This window comes from Choloepus didactylus, chromosome 18 (assembly GCF_015220235.1).
Source record: "Choloepus didactylus isolate mChoDid1 chromosome 18, mChoDid1.pri, whole genome shotgun sequence".
Lineage (NCBI taxonomy): Eukaryota > Metazoa > Chordata > Mammalia > Pilosa > Megalonychidae > Choloepus > Choloepus didactylus.
Window position 1 is genome coordinate 73,669,127 of NC_051324.1, and position 21,593 is coordinate 73,690,719.

Sequence of the window (21,593 nt, forward strand, 5' to 3'; positions counted from 1 at the left end):
CTCAAGCAAATTTTCCTTTTTCCGGCTTCCTTTGCGAACATTCCCTGAGTTTGCAAATGTTACCCTAATTCTTTCAAGGATGTCACTTATTTAACCAAATAAACTGAAGAATAAGTTGAAAGATGGGTGCCTTTCAGCATTTTCTATAGTAGGCCTTTCCATTAAAAATATAATACATTTCTCCTACAGAATCCTTTATAAATACGATTTTAATGATCAAAACTGCATTTGGACAGTCCCCAGCAAGGAGAAACATTTTCATCTGCATACCAGAAAAAGAACTTTGCAGCTATGCTCCAAGGAGAAACGTAAAACCAGAAAATGTGTTTTCATTGAGGTAAATCATATTGATGTGAATAAAATTGAGGCTAATGAATGAAATTAAGCTAATGTACATCCCCTTTTACTGCGCATTTGATTTTTTCTGACACCAGACCTTACTGACTTCACCCCTGCGTGAGTGAGTTGCTCAGTGGACGAGATCTTGGCAGCAAGAAAAGGGCAGCCCGTCATCAATGACCCCGGGGGTGGGGGGACACCCCACTTCTGTAACGCGGTTCAGTCTCCTTTTGGCCATTGACCCTAACGGACACCTGGTTGCCACAGTCTCGTGGGTACACTAATGAGCGAATCCTAGGTTGGAAACAGCTCTTCAGGCTGGCACCCTCCCCCAAAATGGTTCATCAATGTCATGAAGCAGCCTTTTTAAAGGTGCAATTAGTTGTTTCCTCTGCACACATGCCCTACAGCCTGGGGGTGTCCACTTTCCCTCGCTGGCTAGTGAGAACCCAGGGCAATTCTTACAAGTTTCCTTCTCCGACGGGCTCTCCCTTCCAGGTAATGCAGTTCATTTTCAGCTAATTTTCCTCTCGCGTTTGGGGCCTGAGGGGGTGGGATCAGCGCTCAGGGCCGCCCCTTTTTGGTCGCTCCCGCCCAGCCTGGACCTGGGTTTCCGTTTACTGCCCCTGGCCCCCGCCGGCCCGTCTGCTTCTCGTGCCAAACAAAATAGCAGGACGCCCCCGGACCAAGGAAACCGAGTTCAGGAGCCAGAGAGCGCGCCGGGGCCCCGTGCCCTGCGCCCGGGAGCAGCGCGGCCGCAGGCGGGGGTGGGGGGCGGCGACCTCCCGACGCGCGACGCGGCCGCCGCTTCCCGCCGCCGCCCCCGGGGACCGCGGAGCCCCGCCCCGCGCGCGAGGCCGACGGCCGCGAACAATGCGCCGCCGCCCCGCCCCGCCCGCGGCCCCGCGCGCTCATTGGCCCGCGCCGGATTTGGGCAGCCCCCGGGGGGGCGGTGCGCGGGCCGGGGCGGGGGCGCCGGCGGTGCGCGTGCGCCGGCGGGGGCGGGCCGTGCGCGGGGCGGGGCTTTGTGTGCGGGGCTGGCGGGGCGCGGGCAGGCTCGGGGGGCGGGCGGGCGCGCGCGGCAGCATGGAGGAGCTGAGCAGCGTCGGCGAGCAGGTCTTCGCCGCCGAGTGCATCCTGAGCAAGCGGCTGCGCAAGGTGCGTGCGCCCCGGCCCTCTCCCCGCGCGCCCCGGCTCCCCGCGCCCGCCCCCGGCTCACGCGCCCGCTCTTGTCTCCCTGCAGGGGAAGCTGGAGTACCTGGTGAAGTGGCGCGGCTGGTCCTCCAAGTGAGTCGCGAACAATGCGGGCCCGGCTTCCCGCCCGCGCCGCCTCGGGCCCCGGGAGGTGGGGGGAGGGGGCGCCGAGGACCGAGCCGGGGGAGGGTCGTCCGCGGGGCCGGGCGGGAAGTTCGCCGCGTCCCCGCGGGCTGCTCCGGCTCGTCCTGGGGCGGGGGCGCCGAGCCCAGCTCGGAGCTGCCCTTTGTTTACAGGCCCGCGGGGTGCGAGGCTCGCGGATTCCCGCCCCAGATGCCCCCTCGATCCCCCCCTCCGGATCCCCCCTCCGCTTCCCGGCCAGCTCCCGCCTGCGCTCGCGCGCTCAACTCCCGCGCCCATTTGTTGCATGCGCCCCCCTCCTGGGTCGGGCCCGGCTGGGTGGGAGCGCGGGACCCCCCACCCCCCACCCCCCACTCCAGTGTCCATATTTCCCCGACTGTAACCTGAGCTTCCCATTGAAGCTTGTTGAGTTTCTTTTTCATTCTCTTTTTCTTTACTTTAACGGGAGTTTGGCATCCCCGGAAGGAGCTCTTTTTGTTAACAGTTGCTCCCCCAAATCCGTTTCCCCTTTCTTCCCGATCCCGGTTTTCTTTCTTTGCTTCTCCCCTCCCCTCCCGGGCCCCCCGGCCGCACTCACTTGTGCGCCAGCCTCGCTGTTGTTCTTAATCTCCGAGTGTGGTTTGTCTGCCCCGCAGCCTCTTCCCCTCCTGGCGGCCTGGGCGCAGCCTGGCCTTCCCTCGTTGGCTCCCGGCCAGGGTTTGGGGGATTCCCTGTCTGCAACTCGGCTCTTTATTGGGATTTGTTTTCCTCCCTAGTGGGAGCAGGGGCAGACTTCTTTTTTGGCCATGCTTTAATTGGGTGGGTTTGTGGTTAGGACACTGGCCGCAAGGGCTCCAGCCTGTAGAAGTTCATTTTGGATGTGGATTTGGAGTTTTCTCCGCTCGGCCTGTAAGTCCCAGAGCCTTTGCTACCAGCCGGAGCTGGGGGGACCAGTTAGGACGACCACCTCTCTTTATCTCCTTTCTGAAATGGTCCATCCCGGCCTGATGTTTTACGCTGTCCTCCTTACCCCCTTGCTTCTCCAGACACAACAGCTGGGAGCCCGAGGAGAACATCCTGGACCCAAGACTGCTCCTGGCCTTCCAGAAGAAGTGAGCTCACATGGGTGGGCAGTGGGGGGGGGGGAGCCTGGTGGGGTGGCGGCTAAGGTGCAGCCCCTCTGCTCCTCCAGGGGTCCTGGGCTTGGGCTGGGCTCCGAGGCCCCATAGCTAGGCTTTCGCCAGGGGCCTCTGGTGCCATCTCTGTGGCTCTCTGTAACGGTGGTGCAGGCCTTGAGGCCTGAGATCAACCCCCCAAACACCCCCCTCAGTGACCTGCCCTGAAGATTCACTAAGTGCTTGTTTGGGTAGTTCTTTTAGCCAGACTTGGAAAAATGAACCCCTCAGTTCCTTCCTAAAAGGTTTTGGCTTCTTCCCTTGGCCTTTTCTGTTGGGTGATTTGCAAACAGCACCAAGGAAAACCAGGATGCAGGTGCAACATCAGAGCGAGAAGGCCCAGGGAGGGAGTGGACCACGGCACAGTGGGGCCCTAAATTACGGTAGACCAGGAACAGTCCGTTTCGTTTCCTCTGGGCTGCGGAACAGATAGTATCCAGGGAGCACCACGGGAGGCCAAATTTGCCTCTGTAATTCTAGGTGTCGGTTCCATTTTTAGGTAGGAAACTTGGGTTAAGAGATACTTGGGGGAAATGGTGGTGAGAGCAGACGGTGGGTGGCATGCGGACAGCTGAGGGCAGCCCAGTGTGGGTAACGGCGTCGCCCCTGCCCCTCGCTGGAGATGGCGGCACAAGTTAGTTGCTCAAAAGTGTTCCCAGCTGGGATCGGTCTGCAGGGTCGTTCCTGGCAGGGTAGGCTGTGCTGTAGCTGGACACTGGGGCCTACTCGGAGCGGCACTGTCCTTGGAAGCGAGTCGGGGAGAGCAAACGAGGCGAGCATGTGCTTGTTTGGGGACATTTAGAAAATCTAACTAGCAGCATTATTGTCTTCTTAATTCTGGTCTCATAAGCCTGGGAGAGGGAGAGTATTGGGGTGACAACTTGACATCTCACCAGCTGGTACGTTTCTCTGCAAGGCAGTGTCACAACTGTAGAGAGAGGGCAGGTGTCTTACCTTAAAGCAGAAAACTTTTGTTCTGGGTTATAGCAGAACAGACAAGAACTAGAATTAGGAAATATCCGAGAAATGTAAGCATTTACGTAAAACAATGGGTCGGTCTGGGTTACATCACAGAAGAAGGAAAACGAGGACGATCGTGAGCACAGGTAGACAGGGTAATGTCAGGAGACCCGCAAGGTCGTCCCCTGGCCTCCTTTCGGGGACAGCAAGTCAAGGCCAAGGCTGCCCAGGTTGTGCTAATTGGATCCTTGGAGAGCTCCCCTTGCAGCCCCCATGAGGCGTTCGCTTGTTTTAATTGCCAGGCAACTTCTCCAGATAGATAGGCTTCCTCCGGGGGCCCAAGGCAACGCTCTTGCTCCAAATCACCAGCCAGAGGTGCGCTGCAGACGGCACCATCCTTGAGCCCTGGCCGCCCTGGAGTTTTGTGCCTCCATTACCTCCGTCAAGAGCAGAGTCTAGGAACAGAGAGATATTTTAAAAATAAAAAAGGGAAAGAAAGGTGAGCCAGGAGCACTAGATCTGGGGGACCCATAGGGCAGAACAGGGATGTGCCATTGGCTCCGCTGGTACCCCAAGGACCAGGTAAAGGTTTTGGGCCAGCACTAGAGAGGCAGAGGCTGGGAGAATGTTCCGGCACTTGCCTGTGCTGAACTTCCTTCTGTTTAAAATGGAGAGGTTGGGTCATGTAACTAGAAAAGCTTCTACTTGTGACATTCTAGAACTTCCACAAAACATTCTCCCTGCAAAAAGTGGCCAGAAGTTAGCCCTGGGTTGTTTTAGAGGGGTGGGAGAAAACTGGAGAACTGTACATTTCCTCACCTGGCTCAAATTTCTTTGACTTGGTCTTTATCCGAATGGAAATTAAATGGGATGGATGTAAAAGTAGTGTCAACCCAGGTTGCAAACATTGGGCCTTGCTGCCATGTGTATTCACGGTGTGTTCTTGCGGAGAAGCTGGTGGTAAGCTGCTGTGGACCCAGGGTCGGGGCAGATGGGAGCTGTGGGATGTCAGAGACAAGGGGCTCTCGTGTGGCAGGAGGGTCTGCACAGGGCATCTCCCACCCTGACCGGTGGTATATCTTCAGGGAGCACGAGAAGGAGGTGCAGAACCGGAAGAGGGGCAAGAGGCCACGGGGCAGGCCAAGGAAGCACACGGTGATGTCCTCCTGCAGCCGGCGCGCCAAGCTCAAGGTGGGTGGAGGAAGGTTCCAGGGCTGTCTGCAAGAGGGAGGCTTTGTTCTGCAGGAACCTGGTCCTGTCCCAAAAACCGGAGCTGCCCTGTTAGGCCTCTGCCAGAGGGGGGCACCAGCCAGCTGCAGAGTTGGACCCTGAAGTGAGGTGGTCTCCAGTGACATTCCATGGCCAGTCTTCATTCCTTTCCACTGGGTAGTGGAGCAAATTTGGCCGGTGCCCGTGCCCTCCCTTTCTCTCCACGCACACGCCACCGGCTTAACAGACGGAAGCGAAGCCAAGCTGTGTACCCAGTAGGTGCTCATAGGTTTACTGAGCACACACAGCTCACTGGGCAGCGGGTCAAGCCCCGGACATTGGCCCACTCCGGGCCCCTCCCTGAGTGTGGCCGGTCAGCACTGGGCTGCTGCTCTGGATGGGCCCAAATTCTCAGCCATGCAGGGCTCACCGGGTAGCAGGGGACAGGGTGATGGCAGATGGTGCAACCAAAGGGATAGCAGCGACAGAAGGACCCACGCCCGGGTGCATCCCCTCCACTTGCCCCCTCCCTCCAGGGTCCTGAGGCAGGGTCTCGGCCAAGGACGCTCCCAGGAAATCTGTCCCACGTGGTGCGTTGGGACCCCGAAACCACACGCTGCAGCCAAGAGCTAGGTCACTTCCTCTGGGAGGCCCGGAGATTCCCTGCCTTCAGTCTCAGTCCCGGTCCAGACCAGATTTTGTTTTTCTTTCTGAATCTTCCCTTGAGCAGGGTTGCAGGGGCTGTTGTCCCGCCGACTCTGCGTGAGCTGGAACTCCTATTTAATGCCCAAGCAGACGTTCACGTTTAAAGGCAGCACCAGCCAGCCCTGGGACTCAGGGACTCAGTGGCTGTGGGGCGGGGCTGGGGTGCCAGGGAGGCCGGGGGACCTCCGGGTCTGATCCACCCATCCCTGATTCAAGTCAGGAGAACTTGGGGTGGGGAACCCGGCATTGGTCCTGTCTCCCAAAAGCCCACCTTCTTTCAGCCCCAGCTGGCAACAGAGGGACCCGAGAAAGGTTGGGGCTGTGGTGTCGTGGAAGCCTCCAAAGGGGTGGGTTTTGAAATTGGGGAGGTTGAAGCAAGAGGGCAAAGTACCACTTGCTGTGGATTACAAAACGCTTGTGCACTGCTTCCTTCAACCCTTACCTTTAAGAGATGTGGATGCTGTGCATCCCTGGATTTCCCTTTTTGAATTGTCGGCTGGAGCGCTTGGAACTAAAATGTGTCCCCCTGAAAGCTGGCTGTGTATGGGATGTGACGCTGTGTCTTTACCTTCGTCACCTGCTTCATTTTATGGCCTCTCTTTCTTTTCGACCTTTGAAGTTGCATAACCTCGTGAGGACCCTCTTAACCCTTTCTGAAACCAGATGGTGATAAGCTGCTCCTTCCTGGCTGCTCTGTTCCGGCAGCCCCTGGAGGTGGTAGGTGCCGGGGATCTCGGGGCACCTGGCAGTGGATGTGGTGACTCCTCCCCTTTGTCTTTCCAGGAACCAGACGCTCCCTCCAAGTCCAAATCCAGCAGCTCCTCCTCTTCCTCCACATCTTCCTCCTCCTCATCTGATGAAGACGATGACAGCGACTTAGACCCGAAGAGAGGCCCCCGGGGCCGCGAGACCCACCCAGTGCCACAGAAGAAGGCCCAGATCCTGGTGGCCAAGCCGGAGCCCAAGGACCCCGTCCGCAAGAAGCGGGGCCGCAAGCCGCTGCCCCCAGAACAGAAGGCCGCCCGCAGACCCATGAGCCTGGCCAAGGTGCTGAAGACGGCCCGGAAGGACCTGGGGGCGCCCGCTGGCAAGTTGCCCCCTCCGCTCAGCGCTCCCGTAGCGGGCCTGGCAGCCCTGAAGGCCCACGCCAAGGAGACCTGTGGCGGGCCGAGTGGCATGGCCACCCCGGAGAGCCTGGCCAGCCTGATGAAGGGCATGGCGGGCAGCCCGGCACGCGGTGGCATCAGCTGGCAGAGCTCCATCGTGCACTACATGAACCGCGTGACCCAGGGCCAGGCCGAGGCTGCCAGCAGGCTGGCCCTCAAGGCCCCGGCAGCCCCCAAGTGCAGCCTTGGGCTGGACCTGAAGGTGAGGACGCAGAAGGGGGAGCTTGGGACAAACCACCCAGGAAGCAAAGTCCCGAAGGCCCCCAGCAGCGGGGCTGCGGAGCCAAAAGTGGGCAGTGCAGGGGGACCACCACACATCCTTGGCGGCGGCAAGGTCTCCGCTGGGTGCCTGGGCCCCCCACCAGCTCCCAGCCAGGAGCTGAGCCTGCAGGTCTTGGACTTACACAGTATCAAGAATGGCACGGCCGGGGTTGGCATGCTCGCCCGCCACACCGCAGCCACCAAGGGTGTCCCCACCACTGCAAAGGGCCCTGGGGGGCCCCCCGGCACGCCCGCCGACACCAGCAAGAGTGAGAAGCTGGCCTCCAGGGTGGCAGCTCTGCCCACCCCTCTGGGCAAGAGGGACTGTGCCAAGAGTGGCACGACCCCCAGCAGCGGGCAGGAGGGCCATGCGGCCCCGGGAGACGCCCACAAGGCAGCTGCACTGTTGGAAATGAGCACAGGTGAGGAAAACAGCAGCTCCGACTCGGATCCAGACTCAGCCTCGCTGCCGAGCGCCGGGCAGAGCCTCTCGGTGTCCGTCCAGACCAGCCAGGACTGGAAGCCGACCCGCAGCCTCATCGAGCAGGTCTTTGTCACCGATGTCACCGCCAACCTCATCACAGTGACGGTGAAGGAGTCGCCCACCAGTGTGGGCTTTTTCAGCCTGAGACATTACTGAGGGGGCCGTGGGCGCCCAGCTCCTCCTCACCCTGGCCTCGGCTGGGGTTCTGCTTTGCTCACTGACCCGCAGCTGCTGGGGGCTGAGGAGGCGGGTGGCCTCCTCTCTTGAGGGCAGGCTTGTGAGGGACGCGGCCCTTCCCGTCCTGCTCTGTCCCTTGACTTCAGGCAGGGAACCCCACCTTCGTGCCCGGCCGGGGCCTGCCCTCCCCCCGGGTTCCTACCTCTGGGTGTTTGCTTGGCTCCCCCATCTCACCTCAGGGAGTCTGGGTACCCTCCTTTGGCTCAAGCTGACAGTCTCAAAAACGGCAGGTGCCAGCTTCGAGCGAGCCTGTGTGAAGTGCCCCTCCCTGGCCCGCCGGCTGGAACAGCAGTGACCTCTCCTCCCAGTTCCCTGGGGACAAAGGTGCTTCCAGTCCAGCCAGCCTGTTCCTGCCCAGAGGCCAGGCAAGGACTGTTTTATGGGGTGGGGATGGGGGAGGGAAGGGGCCTCACTGGCCAGAACATTCCCCTTCCCAGCAGTGCCGAGGCCGGGAGGGGTGAGGTGGGGACTGTCTCCAGTCGGCTGTGGCCTTCCTGTACAAGGACGTGCTGGCAGTTATCCAGATGCCCAAATGGGAACCCCTAAAGAGGACGTCAAGCCTTCTGGCCCCCATTGCTTCAAATGTTGGCCCAAAAGACCAGAGTGGGGTGAGGAAGGGGGACTGGTCCCAGAGCTCAGTGTCACCTGAAGACCTTCCCAGGTTTGGGGAAACAGAGAGAGCAGATTGTCACCCCTGCTGCACGAGACCTGCCAGAGTGTGTCCATCCATGTTCTGGAGAATTCTGTAGCTGCTTGAACCCATGGGGAGCAAGGAGCCAAGGGAAGGGGACGTACCCTGAGCCTAGAGCACTGGCTGTGGGAGAGAAATGGTGGATTGTGGTCTTGGCAAACCCTGAGGGACACTTCCCACTGTGATGTGTTTTCTGGTAGCAAAGGACTGGCAGTCCTCTCTGGGGCCCTGCAAACCGCTTCAGGAGCCCCAGGGAAGTGGGGGTGCAGGCAGCTGCTCCCCGTAGGGCTTTGGTGGCCCACACAGAGCCACCACATAGGCGGCCGGGTGATGCTTCAGTGCCACTGCCGTGACAATCCTCCCCACGTCTGGGGGTTCTGTGCTCTGCTCTTTCACTGGCCGAGAAGCAATGTCTCTGTCCATGGGGGGAGCAAGGCAAATCTGAGCAGCCAGCCCCGGGTGGTGGGCAGGATGGGAGGGGACTCTTGGGCTGTTCAAGACCCTAAAAGGCCATATTTGCTGGCCTTGAGTGATTCCCGTTCCTGCCCTTTTTGATTGCCCCTTTCCCAGAGACAGCAGTGTGTGGAGCTGCCTGTGTGATTCCCACCCCATGTCTAAATTCCTGGGGTTTTTCTTTAGACGGCACAGGAGTGGGTTAGCTGGGAGGCAATTGGGCCACAGAGTCTTTGTAATGCCAAAAAGAAGTGGGGGGGGGGGGGTCTGTTTCAGTTTCAGTTCTTGGTTAGAATCTGCCAGTAGATGTCGTCTCTGTCTTGATTCCAGAGTGGCCTCGGTGGCATAGAAGAGCTGCCTTGGGCTTGCCCTTTCCCCAACCAGCCCGGACTCAGAAGGAGCCCCGCTCTCTGAAGGGCAGGCCTGCCAGGCTGTGAGCCGCCCCAATACCTCACCCTCCACGCCAAATAGGAAGAGATGGCCATGGTGTAGCCAAATTGAATTCAACAGTGTGCCTTTGGGGATGGCCCAGTGTCTGGGGACTGGGCCTCGGAGAGCTGGGAGGCCCACAGAGCTGGCGTCTTCCCAGCAGGGGAAGGGAGAGCTCACAGCCTGAGAGGGATGGAGCCCCAGCAGGGTCAGGTCGCTGGTGCCAGCCGCCCTGCCTGTCCCCCTCGGTGTGACTAACGGGGCTCCTTGGGACTGCCTGCCTCTGAAAGGAGTTGATGTGCCTCCAAGTTTCGAAGCTCCTCAGCCCTGGGCGCCGTGCTGCTGCCTTGGAGCTGCCAGGCCAGGTCATGGAAGTCTCCCCTCGAAGCCCTTGGGTGGTTGGAGAAACGGGGTGTCTGTCCCCAGGAGCCAGGTCTCCACACCCCAACTTGGTGCCTTTCTGTTTATCAGCTACTTCAATCCCAAAGTCTGAAGCTGCAAACTCCTTATGCCCAGCCACTTTGCCTTCTCACTTTGTTTCCCTTGGTGCTGTGACTCCCAGTGTTTCATGTTGAAAGGCCTGTGTGTGCACACACGTGTGCAGACATGAGAGCCTGAAGAATTGAACCAGATGCTCAGAGTCGGTCGTTTATGTTTACCAATAAATAAAAGTAGTACTTTTTATATTTTTATTTGTTGCTGTATTTGTGTGTGTGTCAGGCACATGTCTGGCTTAAGATGTTATCTCCCATTTCCTAAGTGGCCTCACAGCATTTTATATTGAGTGGGTATTTTAATCTTGTCTTTCTGCTTCTGTATTGCATAGGAGGAAGTGGCTAGTCTGCCTTCTTCCTTTTAGAGGTTTTACATAGTTTATATTTTATACATAGTTTATATATATATTTAAATATATATATACATAGTACCAAAAAGTGTTGCCTTTTTTGGTTGCACTCACATGCACTCACATTCTGCCCTGAAGAGAGAGGGCTCTGGGCCCGGACTTCCAGGAGGGGGAAACTTCGAGGAAGGGTGGATGACAGCTCTGGACCAGTGCCCTTCGCTGGCCTGATTTGTGTTTTTTAATTAAAAAAAAAAGACTGAACTAAATCATTCATGTATGCCACTTCTAATTGCTTTAAACTATGGCTGTTTGTTTGCTCTCTTAAAAAGAAGGAAAAAAAGTGGATATGTTATTGCCCTGGGAAAGCTTAAGGTCTTTGTTGAGAGCGCAGTGGCCCTGCCGAATATTCAATCAGGACTGACCAGTTAGAGGAAATGCCTCCCCCAGGAAGCCCACTGTGGTTTGGGGGAAGGGACAGGAGTAAGGAAGAGGCTGTCCCGAGATGACTGATGACTATATTCAATGGTATCTCATGATTCTGCGGATTTTCTAGGTTTGGTATTATTTTTGGGGGAAAGTAAAACATAGGTTGCAGATTTGTTTTTAGACTTGACGTTAATTTATTTTGCTGGGGAAAGACATTAGCAGGAGGTTTTCATCTTGCTTTTGGTTGACTTTTAGTATATCAATAAATATTTCTTAAACTTTTCAGCCTGGTGTGGGACTGCAGCACTGCCGTCCCTGTCCTTTTCTTGCAAGGGGACTGACCCAGCAGGACATGGAAACCCAAAGTCTCTAGGAAACCCCTGCCCACTCTCATGGGGCTTGGGGAAAGTTGTTTTCTAAGCCAAGGGATGAAGGGATGGAGTCCATTGTAGCAGTGTCCCCTACACCAGTGGCTCTCAACCGTGGACAGCTCAGCCCCCAAGGGGACATTTGTCAATGTTTGGAGACATTTTAGGACCTCATGGCGGGGAGGGGTCTGCTAGGGCCAACTATGGAGTTGAGGCCAGGGTTGCTGCTAAACCCTCTGAGATGCTCAGGACACGAAGGATTCTCTTCCCTGAAATGTCAGCAGTGCACAGGAAAAGAAACCCTCATTGGATGAGAAAGGTGGAGAAAGCAAAATCCTTCAGCAGGGCTGCTAAGGTCAGAGTGAACTCACTCTGATGTGTCTTCCTCCCAGAAACTAATTAGGGACACAGCAAAATACACACACACCCAAGTTACTACTCAACTTGAATCCAGCACAGCCATAAAATTCCAGGGGAGTTGCTCTGACGCGCAAGCAGCTTGGAGCCTGCAGGCGCTCCTGCAGTGCTTCCTAACCCGTGGCTCGTGCTAAAGAGATGATGTGCTTCTTCCTTGGTCCCGTGAGGTTTGCAGGACCCCTGGCATGAATTTATTCATTCATTTCAGTCTCCAAGGAGGATCTGCTTCCTTTGAAGTGAAGAGGGAAGTTGGCCTGGATGTTGGCGGCCCTCGGTTGAGAGGCTAGTTGGGGCGAAGGCCTGGGTGTCTGAGCTCAGGAAGAGCTACAAACAGGAATCCAACTCCCAGCTCTCCCGGGCTCCAGAAAAGGCCCCGGAACTTGAGATCGGATTCTCGCAGAGAGGGCTTCTGGTGTGCTTCCTTTTGTCACCAGCCTTCCCGAGGCTCTGGCTGTTTTGTTTGGGGGAAGCTGGCCAGAAGCGACCCCAGCAGGCCTGGCCCCTGGCCTCTGAGAGCTGCAGAGAGGGGCTGGAGACAGCCGGGAAGGAGCGCTCGGGCTGTACGAGTGGGAGCGGTCGCTGCGCGGGCCCATCTCCACCGCGGCTCGGCCACACCCGGCGCGGGGCCCGCGCCCTCGCGGCCTTTGTTCGCCCCTGCGCTGCTGACCGCCGCCTGCCCAGAAGAATGGGCTGAGCTGCCAGGGCGCCGAGCCGGCCTGAAGGCTCGGTCCACCGAGAGCCGGGTGCCCCCCACCCCGCCTGGCGACCTTCCCCGGGGCGGCCCCGCAACACGCGGTCCAGCCCCGGGGGCGCCAGGCTCGAGCGGGGCCGCCGGGCTCCAACAGCGGGTGGACACCCCCCTCCTCGCCCTCCAGGCCCCCTGCTCCACGGCCGGGCCACAGAGAGGGTGCCGAGGGCGCGCCCAGGGCGGCCCACTCCAGCGGTTTCCTTGGGTGGGTGGAGGGTGGCGCCTGTCGGGACCCACAGAGGCCCCCGCCTCCCTCTGCAAACCCGGGAGGGGGTGGGCGGCAGGGAGAGGGGCTGCGGCCGCCGCTACCTCTAGAGGGCGCGCGCGCCCCGCGGAGTCCAGGCCGCGCGGGCACGTCCCCACCCTGCCCGGAGCTGCTCGGAGCTGCCCGGAGGAACCCTACGGCACGTCCCGCACCCGGGCCTCTCCCAGCGGCACCCGGCGGCCGCCGTCTCCTCCGAAGTCTCGGGAGGAAAAGCCCCGGCCCCGCCCACGGTCTTTCTCCCGGTGCCCAGGCTGCGGGCGGCCCCCTGCCACCCGAGGAGGAGGGGAGCCCCGCCGCCCCCTGGGCCGCCCCCAGCGTGGGCTCCGGCTCGGTCCGAGGTCCTCTCTGGGCCTGGAGGACTTGTCGGTTAGAAGAGGAGATCAGAGTGGAACCCCACGCCACCCCCAAGAGTTGGGGCGGCCTTTTCTCTCTCCCGGACTTAGAGCAGGGAGGGCCTGGCCCGGGACCTGCGCGCAAGGAGCATCAAAGGGACAGACAAATGGATCCGTTCCGACTCCCTAAGAGGAACCTTCAAAGATTCCAGTTGAACCAGTGCCTGTGCTGAGCCAGCCCCGCGCTGGCGGCGGCCTCGCGAGCCGGCCTTGCCCGCCGGCCGTCGGGGGCTCTCTGGGCCGACTGCTGAGCCACGTCGGGGAGCCGCCGGGCCAGAGGCTTAAGCGCGGGCCGCGGCCTCCACGCCTGGTCTCGGCTTTCCAGGATCATCAGCCCAGGAAACGGAGACCGGCGGGAGGAGTCCCGGGGACAAAGCCCAGGCTGGGGGTAGCCAGCCGACCCGAGAAGGGGGCAAGGTCTCGGCGGGCCCCGGGCGAGGGCGCGGCAGTGACGGCCGCGGGCTTGGACCTCGGACACCTGGCGTGGGGCAACCCCCTACTCGGCTGGGCTGGCGGCGCAGGCCCTTCACGGCCGAAGGGCACTCCTGGCTCTGTGACCCGCCGCCGTCAGCCCCAATGCTGGGCCGCCGGGCCCTCCTGCGCAGGCCGCAGAACTGGGGGAAGGAGGCCGGGAGAGCTCGGGCCAGAGCAGGGGCGCGCTGGCCCACCGTCCTCCCCTCGGGATCTGCGGGTGCGTCAGTTCGGGGCTTCCCGGGGGGTGGCGCCCGCGGGGGCCTGAGACGTGGTACTGGGTTTAATTCGCCGGCTCCCGGGTGGCAAAGTGTGAAGGTGGGAAAGGCCAAGAAGCCCCTCGGTTCCCCACCCACCCTCCGCCCGCTCTGCCCTTGCTCGGGCGGTCCCTTGGCTCACAGTGGGGTTCTGTCCCCCTCAGAGGACCGGGACCAAGAGACCACAGAGGCTGATCTGCGGGGTGGGGGGCGGCGCGGGGTTGCCGCGCGACGGCTCGGGGTGCGCTAATCGCATCAGCGCGCGCTGCACCGGCTCCCGGCACGCAGTTGCCTAGCAATACCCGCGGATTCAATTCCTCAATCAATAGGCGCGAGGCGCTGCGTTTCGGGGCGCGCGGGCGAGGCTGGGTGGATTTAGGGGACGGGTTCCACGACAGCCCCGGGAGTAGACCCGGGCCCACCTGGGACGAGGCGCCCGGGTCTCGGGGACCAGCAACCTCGAGCCTGAGGTGAGGCGCGCAGGGGGAAGCCACAGGGCGCGAGCTCGGACTGGCTTCCGCGGGAGGAAAGGGGGAACCCCGAGGTCACGCCCATCCTCCCCGGGTCCCCGGGTTCTGCCGGCGTGCCAGAGGAGCACAGCTGGTAGGTGAAGGAAGCCCTGGCTTCCGCCGGGGAGCCTGAGGAAGGTGGTACCCCGCTCTCTCCCACCCCCTCCTCTCTCCCTCTTCTAGGTAGGGGACCCCCCGCCTCCGTTGGGAAGGGTCTTCGCAGGCGGCATCATCCCAGACTGCGGGCGAGGACAGGGGATGGGAGTGGGTAATGAGAGACCAAGGAAGGCTCCTCTCCTCCCGGGGCGCCTCTACCCTTCGCTCAGAAAAAAAGAAAAAAGAGAACCGAGATACTCTCTATTTACAAAGTATATATTTAAACACGTAAAAAGCGGCGAGTACTGGATACAGACATTCACGACCGCAGAAGATAAGTACCGAAGCTTCACTCTCGAGCAGAGGCGGAGATCGATGAAAGATTTGTACAAATCTTAGAACTCAGTAAACCCAACCCGCGCCCATTCCGCGCGGCGGCCGAGCCTCACGGCCACGTGGCCCCCGGCCCACCCCACACCACCCCACCCCAGGTCTGCGTCCAAGAGCGAGAGAAGGAGACACACACGCACGGCCACGGACAGACGGCAGGGACAGACGTCAGGACGCAGGCGCTGCGGGAGCAGAACGCGGGTGGCGCGGGGAGGGGAGGAGGGAAGGAGCCAGGGCTGCCCTGGAGAAGGGAGGGAGGACGGAGCGAAGAGAGGAGGGCAAGGGCAGGAGGCAGCCAGGTACAGACGCGTGCCCCCGAGTTACCGTCCACCTGGTTAACAGACATGTCCCTCGAATTAAGTTTCATCTGAAAATAGCGTCGACATTTAAGTAGATACACTCGGTCAACGGCGCTTCTTTATACAAAGTCTAAAATACCAGTTTTACAAATGTGAGCAGATAAAAATCCCCATTCCAGGGGCTTCTCTTTATAGGCGCAATTTGATATTCCAAAGCAAACAAATTCATTTATGACACCGTTTTCCTCCTTTTCTCTCTCTCTTTAAAGGCAAGAAAGTCTAGAGAGAGAGAGAGGCGGAGAAGCTGGAGGCGGGGAGCTGGGGGTGCAGACGAGAGGACGAGGCCAGGGTTCCCAGCCCTGCCCTCCTCCCCGCGATCCACCCCCAGCCCCGAGTCTGTGCTTGGGGGGCGCGCAGGGCCGCCCACCCCTCCCTCCCCAAACAGCGGGAGGCGGGGAGGCCACAGGACCAGTCCTCCAAGGGATCGGGGAGGAACAGATTTGTGCTTTAGAGTTAAAAGAGGGGCGCGAGCCCGGGGCCCTCGGAGCTCAGCGTGGGCCGGGGCTTGCCGGCGCGGGGGCGACCCGGGCCCCGCCAGCCTCCCCTGCGCCGCCCGCTCCGCCCTCCCCCCTTGGCGGAGTGTGAAGGTGGAGGTCAAGTCGAGAACACTCCACGAATCGAAAGGGCCTATAAATTATAGCTTTTGCTCTTAAGAAGAGGGGGGTGCAGAAAAGGAAAACGCCGAAGTCCTGGGGCGCGTTCCTGGAGGGCAGCGCCGCCTCGCCCTCCTTCCCCGCCGCCGCCGGGATGCCCAGGCCCTGCGCCGGCCTCCGAGCCTGGCCGCGGGCGAAGTCCCCGCGCGCGCCGCCGCGCCTGCCTCCGGGGGGCCCGCGGGTGGGCCGGCCGCGCCGTGCGTCCATCCGAGGGCCGGGACACCCGCCGCCGCCGCCGGGAGGCTGGTCCGACTCTTCCCGGGAGGCGGGGGCCACCGTCTCTCCCGGCGGAGCTAGATGGCGCGGAAGGGAAAGGTCCACCCCGAGCACCGTCTCCGACTCGGCATGACACGCAATCCTCCCAATTTATCCTGGCATCTCGGGAATGTAAACAGATTCGCTGGGTTTCTTTTCTTTCTGTGGAGCAAGGAAAGGAATCGAGGGAACGGGGTTTGATCCACGTGACATACACACGATCTGCGTGCACACTCGCACGCACCGCTCCCGTAAAGTGCATTTCGTGGTGTGTTCCTGGGGGAAGGCCTCCTGCTCACACCCACCCGCGACTCTTTACCTTCGATATCACACACAAAAAAAGTATGCAAGTTGACACTCCTTTCCATAACAGACTTCTTAATCTTAAAAAAAAAAAAAAAAAAAAGGAAAAAGAAAAGAAAGAAAAGAAAAAAAAAAAGGAAATAAAACCAGAAATGACCCCACCCCCTTTTTTCTGATTGGGGAGCCAACCTTTTGTTGGCTGGTGGGCCAATGGGGAGGAGAGAAAACACCCCGGCTGGGCCTGGGTTCCCGGGGTCTGGCAGGGCGCTGTCGGGGGAGGGGGAGGAGTGGGGTGGGCAGGCTGAAGCCCTCCAGACACCCTCAGAGGCCCAGGGCCCAGGGCCCCAACTTTCCTAGTGCTCTGGGTCGCTGCGGGGTCCCTCCTGCCCCCACTCAGCCTGTCTGCCCCAATTAAGCCACACTGAGTCTTCCTCTCTCCCTGTTTAAATAAAACAACTTCAAGAGTTGAAATATATATATTTAGATATTTTTTTCTTAAATAACATATTTACATCTAATAGAAAATATAACTCTAGAGATACTCTTTCCAACCAAAACTGGGGGGGAAGGGGGAGGGCTGAAGCGGGAGGGGGGGGGTTGAAGTCAGGGCAAGGAGCAGCCAGAGGGCCGCATCCCACCCGGAAATAAAAAAGCACTCTGCCAAGTCTGAGCTCACTCTCTCTCCTGCCCTCTTCTCCTGGGCTCACCCACCCAGCAATTCATCTTTTCTCTTTAAAAAAGCCTTGGTCCGTGTTACTTTCCTTAATGGTGACGGTCAAAAAGTTTGAGGTCACGTCGGTGACCACCACCTTCTCCAGGTTGGTCAGGGAGGGGCTCCAGGACTCCTCCTCGGGGTCCCCCAGGATTCTGGCCACTGGGATCCTGGCGATGAGGGAGGGCCTTCCGCCCTGGGCCCCCATGTCCCGGTAGAGGCCCCCCACCGAGCCGGGGGTGTCTGAGCCATGCCGGACCCGGGGGCCACCCGGGTCCAGGGCGCCCTGGCCTTTGGCCTCCAGGAAGGCGGCCCTGTGCTTTATGACCCTGGCCGGAAAGGTGTCCACGGCCAGCTTGCCCGCGGCCTCGGCCGCGCTAGGGCTGGCCACGCCGCACTGGGCCAGGTCCGAGTCCTGCCTTCGGGCCAGCTGGATCACGCTGTGGCCCGCTGGGAACTTCCCTGCCCCGGAAGGGGCGTCCTCCAGCTTCCTGCCCTTGAGGTAATCTCCGAGGCCGTCGCTGGGTTCCCCCAGGGGCCTCTGCGAGGGGTCCAGGAGCTCCTTCCGGGGCTTGGGGCCGCGCTTCTTGGAGCTGTCGCCGGGCGAGCTGGGCTTGTCGTCGGCGCGGCCAGCGCCCCGCTCGCGCTCCCGCTCCCTCTCGCGCTCCCTTTCGCGCTCCCGATCCCGAGGCGGCTCGGCTCGGCAGGTGCTGCTGGTGCTGCTGCTGCTCCCCGGCGGGGACAGGCCCATGTTCCGAAGGCCCTCGCGCGACCGCGAAGTGGAAGCCAGGTCCTGCGGCGAGCGGCCCGGGTAGGGGATCCGGATGCCCCGAGCCGAATCACTGCGGAACTCGTAAGTTTTGGCCTTTGCCTTGGCCTGGGCCTGCGGGAGAGAAGGCAGGGTCTGTCGAGAGCGCAGCAAGGCCCTGCCACACACCGACCCACCCACCCACCGACGACCCCTCCTCCAGCCCAGGCTTCAACCCTTTACCCTCTGAAGCCCCGAATATCTAAACGGGGGGTGGGGAGGCTTAGGGGCGAAGGCCCGGATGGAGAGGTAGAGGATTTGTCTGGACGCAGCCCTTGCAGCCGACACACCCCTATTCAATCAGGTGTCTATTGAGGGTGGCCGGGGAAGGGGGTGCTAAAGGAATTCTAGTGTGACTAGGCCCCTCCCCCCAACACACCCCTTGGCGCTGACTTGGTGACATCCTGTCAGGGAACTCCCTCCCATGTTAAAAATAGGCAGGGGCCATGGACATCCCATTGGCTCACAAACCCTCAGGGCCGCTCTATACAAAGTGCCTGCCAACGCCCCTGCACACTGCCATCCTACCTTCAGGAGAAAGGTTTTGGGTTTGGGTCCTCGCTTTTTGGGGCCATAGAGCTCCATCTCTCGTTCCCTGGAGAGGAAAGGAAGGGAAGAGGGGGTGGGTGTAAAACCAAGGGGGACTTCCTGTCCAGCCTGGATGGAAGCCCCTCGTACATGTTTCTAAGTGAGGAGCTGGGGCTTGGAAGGGCCTTACCTCTCCTCAAAGGCTGCTAGTAGGCGGGCATCCAGGATGTTTTCTTCGGGTTCCCATGTACTATACCTAGAGGAAATCAGGAAGAGGGGGGCGTCAGTCCGGGAGCAGAGAGAGCATAGCATGTGTGTATGTGTGTGTGTGTATCGAACTTTTCTTGTTGAACTGTATTGTGTTTCAATGTAAAAGGGAAAAAGAGGAAGAAAAGAGCCTCCCGAATAATAGTCTGGGGTTGAGCATTGCACATAACCTACTTACTTCTGCGACCAGCCCTTCCATTTCACGAGGTATTCCATGCGTCCCTGCGGATGCAAAGGGGGAAATGCGTGTGTGCATGGGGAGAAATGCATGACGAGGACAGAAGAAATACATGCAAAAAAAAAATGCATGCACCAAATGAATGCATGAAACCTCGTCGCCAAAAGCACGCGCCCGCTGCACCATCCCCTGCACGAAACGCTGCACAAAGTGCACGCACCGGCATTCATCCCCCCCACCCCGCCCCCCACCCATGCAATCTGTGCATCGCTGCAAGTCTAAGGAAAGCGCTTGGGCTCAGAGCCGCCGCCGCCACGGCCGCGGCCGCTGCTGGGACCTGGGGGAAGGGAAGCCGGGCTGCAGGAGGGGGAGGGAACCTGGGCCGGGAGGGGAGGGCCCGGCCGGGCTCGGCCCGAGGCCCAGAGGCACCTACTTTCCGTATGCGCCGCTTCAGGAGGGCTTCGGCCGCGAACACCCGCTCCCCCACCGCCGAAAGCTCCATGTTGACTCGCCGCTTCCCCCCTTGGCCGCTTCCAGAAGCAGAAAAGCAGCAGCCAGCGCACGACAGACCATAATACTCTCCCGCTGACGTCAGTTCTCCTCCCCCTCCCTCTGCGCTCGCTCCCTCCCTCCGGCCTCCCTCTCTCCCGGCCCCCCGCCCGCGCGCCTCGGCGCGGCTCCCTCCTCCCCGCCCGCCCGCGGCTTCCTCCCGCCCCACGTGTTGCTAACGACGTTGCTAGAGCCCAGCGGCCGGAGGCCTGTTCCCCCGCGCGCTGATTGGGCGACCCGCGGGCCGCCTCCCCAGGCCACGCCTCCTCCCTCTCGCCCCCGCGTTGCTACGTGACCCGCGTTCCAATCGCCAGGGGCGGAGTCAGGGCGGCTCTGGAGACGGAGAGCCAGGGGGTGGGGGCCGCCGCCGGAAGTGGCGTTGCCGGGAGGGCGGGCCCAGTGGCTGTCAGTCTGTGGGGCTGGCGGGGAGGGGGCCCGCCACCCTCTGTGGTCGCCGAGGCCCCCTCCCCCGCCGCCGAGACCCTCCTCCGGTGCTCGGCGTCCCCTGCCACCCTCGCTGGAACCCCCGCGGCGCTGTCAGCCTGGCCCCGCCCCCTCGGCAGACCCCGGCCCGCCCCGCCCCCACCGCCCCGGCTCGCGCGCGCGCCTCCCGCCGCCGCCGCCCCTGCGGCACAATGCACAATGCACAGGTGCGGGGGCGCCCGCACCCCGACACCCGGCGCCGCGCCCCTCGGCCGGGCCGCTCCAGGACCCCCGCCCCCTCCCCGCCGAGCCACACGCCCGACCCTCGGTCTCCATGGCAACGGCCGCCCCCGCCGTCGCCGGCCCCATCCCGCTAACAAATCAATGTGCCCGCGTCCGCGTCTCCTGCCCGCAGCCCTGCCCTCGGCCACCCTGCGCGCCCTGCGAGCCGGGCTCGGGCGCTCGCCCCCGGGCGGGAGACGGGATGCAGGCCCCGTGGGGGCCCGGCTGCTGCGGCCCGAACCCGGCGGCGGCCCGCGACCCCGCGGGGGACGCCCGCACGCCTTCTTCCCGCCCCTGACCGGTCCGGGACGCAGCCACCTGCCCCTGCCCGCAGCTCGTGCTGCCCACCCCCGCCAGGCCTCCGCCCCGAGGGCCGCCCGCTCCCGCCGCCCCCTGCCCCGGGCCTGGGCGCGTTGGGGGCAGGGCATGGACGCCCACCAAGGCAGTACCCGGCACTTGGCTGGAGTTGGGGGCGCGAGTCTGGGGGCACGTCCGGCTCCCCTGGGTCCCGGATCCGGACCGGGCCTGCGCCACGCACTTCCCGTCCACGACTCCTCCCGACGTGCGCAGCAGACCCCGGCGTGCCACCCCTGCACGCGAAGTGGCGGGGCCGCCGTGGGGTGGGTGTGGGCTGCGGAGAGCGGCCCACGGGAGACAATGGAGGGGTCCGGGAAGGGGAGGGGAGAGCCGGATCGCCGTAGCTTCGGCGCACACGCGCAGACCCAGCACACACCCACACGCCACGTCCGCCTGCCTTTTCCTCCGCTGGCGGTGACCCGTGGCGGTGGCGGCGGCGGGGCCGCAGTCGGGGTCCAGCTGCCCCCCACCCTTTTTGCTTACCACCCACGCTACAAGTCCCAACGCCCACGCCTTGGCACCCGCGATTTAGTTAAAACGTCCATGATAAACTTAACTAGAAACGGTTTCCCTTGGCGAGGGATGGGGCAGGAGAAAGAGAAAAAGAGAGGGAGAGCGAGAACAAGAGAAAGAAAGAGAGAAGGAGCGAGCCAAGGCGCCTGACTCCCAGGGGCAGGGAGCCCAGAGCGGAAAACTCGCCTCCTGTCCCGAGTTAGGTGCGCGGCGGGCGTGGCGCGGTCCTGGACGCGCGGGGCTGGCAGGGCGCTGTGACCTCCTTCCCGCCCCCGGCCCCGGCCCCGGAAACGCGGGGTTCCAGGCTTTGGCCTGGCTCCCAAACTTTATAAGGCGGGTGCTGCGTGAACGGCTTCAGCTCTCCCGCCATTGCTTCTGAACGAACAGTGCGTCCGCAACGCCCACGTCGCCTCCGCGACCCGCGCGGGCCGCCCGCGAGAGGCCGCCGACGGCCGCGTCCTTCATCTTAAAAAGTCACTCCCGGTAACAAATAGTTTCGTCGGCCGGTGCCAGCGATACAGCTGTTTCTGTTTAAGCTTAAATACTTTCCAACAGTTTGGGCAGTAAAAATAAAGTCGGCCTCAGCCGCCTGTAAGTGTCTGGTTTCCCCGCCCAGAGAAAGCCCACCCTCCGCCCTGGGCCCGGGTCGCGCTGCGCGCCCCGTCCGCCCCCTCCTGGAATCCGCCGCCCGCCGCGGTCCAGAGTCGCCAGGAGACGCGAGACCCCGCCGGCCGCCCCGGGGGCCATCGTGGAGCCTGCCCGGCGCAGGCCGGGGGACCAGACCCGACTGGCCTCCCTGC

General features: G+C 61.5%; 2 protein-coding genes across 2 annotated transcripts; one reads left to right on the forward strand and one right to left on the reverse strand.

The window, feature by feature from the left end:
• Positions 1 to 1,388: 1,388 nt before the first annotated feature.
• CBX2 (chromobox 2) lies at positions 1,389 to 8,227 on the forward strand. Its single transcript, XM_037809421.1, has 5 exons — positions 1,389 to 1,497; positions 1,583 to 1,626; positions 2,700 to 2,765; positions 4,874 to 4,979; positions 6,486 to 8,227. The coding sequence occupies exons 1-5, from the start codon at positions 1,426 to 1,428 to the stop codon at positions 7,767 to 7,769; spliced, it is 1,572 nt and encodes a 523-aa protein (XP_037665349.1). The 5' UTR covers positions 1,389 to 1,425; the 3' UTR covers positions 7,770 to 8,227.
• Positions 8,228 to 16,338: 8,111 nt separating this feature from the next.
• On the reverse strand, positions 16,339 to 19,258 carry CBX8 (chromobox 8). Its single transcript, XM_037808820.1, has 5 exons — positions 19,103 to 19,258; positions 18,670 to 18,713; positions 18,415 to 18,480; positions 18,225 to 18,291; positions 16,339 to 17,771 (listed from the first exon to the last, which is right to left on the reverse strand). Exons 1-5 carry the CDS (start codon positions 19,169 to 19,171, stop codon positions 16,896 to 16,898), a joined length of 1,122 nt encoding a protein of 373 aa, XP_037664748.1. The 5' UTR covers positions 19,172 to 19,258; the 3' UTR covers positions 16,339 to 16,895.
• Positions 19,259 to 21,593: the final 2,335 nt, after the last annotated feature.

Bases quoted from the DNA above. Each gene is read 5' to 3' on its own strand.
- CBX2 (XM_037809421.1), top strand. From the start codon at position 1,426: ATGGAGGAGCTGAGCAGCGTCGGCGAGCAGGTCTTCGCCGCCGAGTGC. The intron at 1,498-1,582 runs GTGCGTGCGCCC...GTCTCCCTGCAG, and splicing joins TGAGCAAGCGGCTGCGCAAG to GGGAAGCTGGAGTACCTGGT. The intron at 1,627-2,699 runs GTGAGTCGCGAA...TTGCTTCTCCAG, and splicing joins TGGCGCGGCTGGTCCTCCAA to ACACAACAGCTGGGAGCCCG.
- CBX8 (XM_037808820.1), bottom strand. From the start codon at position 19,171: ATGGAGCTTTCGGCGGTGGGGGAGCGGGTGTTCGCGGCCGAAGCCCTC. The intron at 18,481-18,669 runs GTAAGTAGGTTA...GATTTCCTCTAG, and splicing joins TGGAAGGGCTGGTCGCAGAA to GTATAGTACATGGGAACCCG. The intron at 18,292-18,414 runs GTAAGGCCCTTC...TTTCCTCTCCAG, and splicing joins CTAGCAGCCTTTGAGGAGAG to GGAACGAGAGATGGAGCTCT.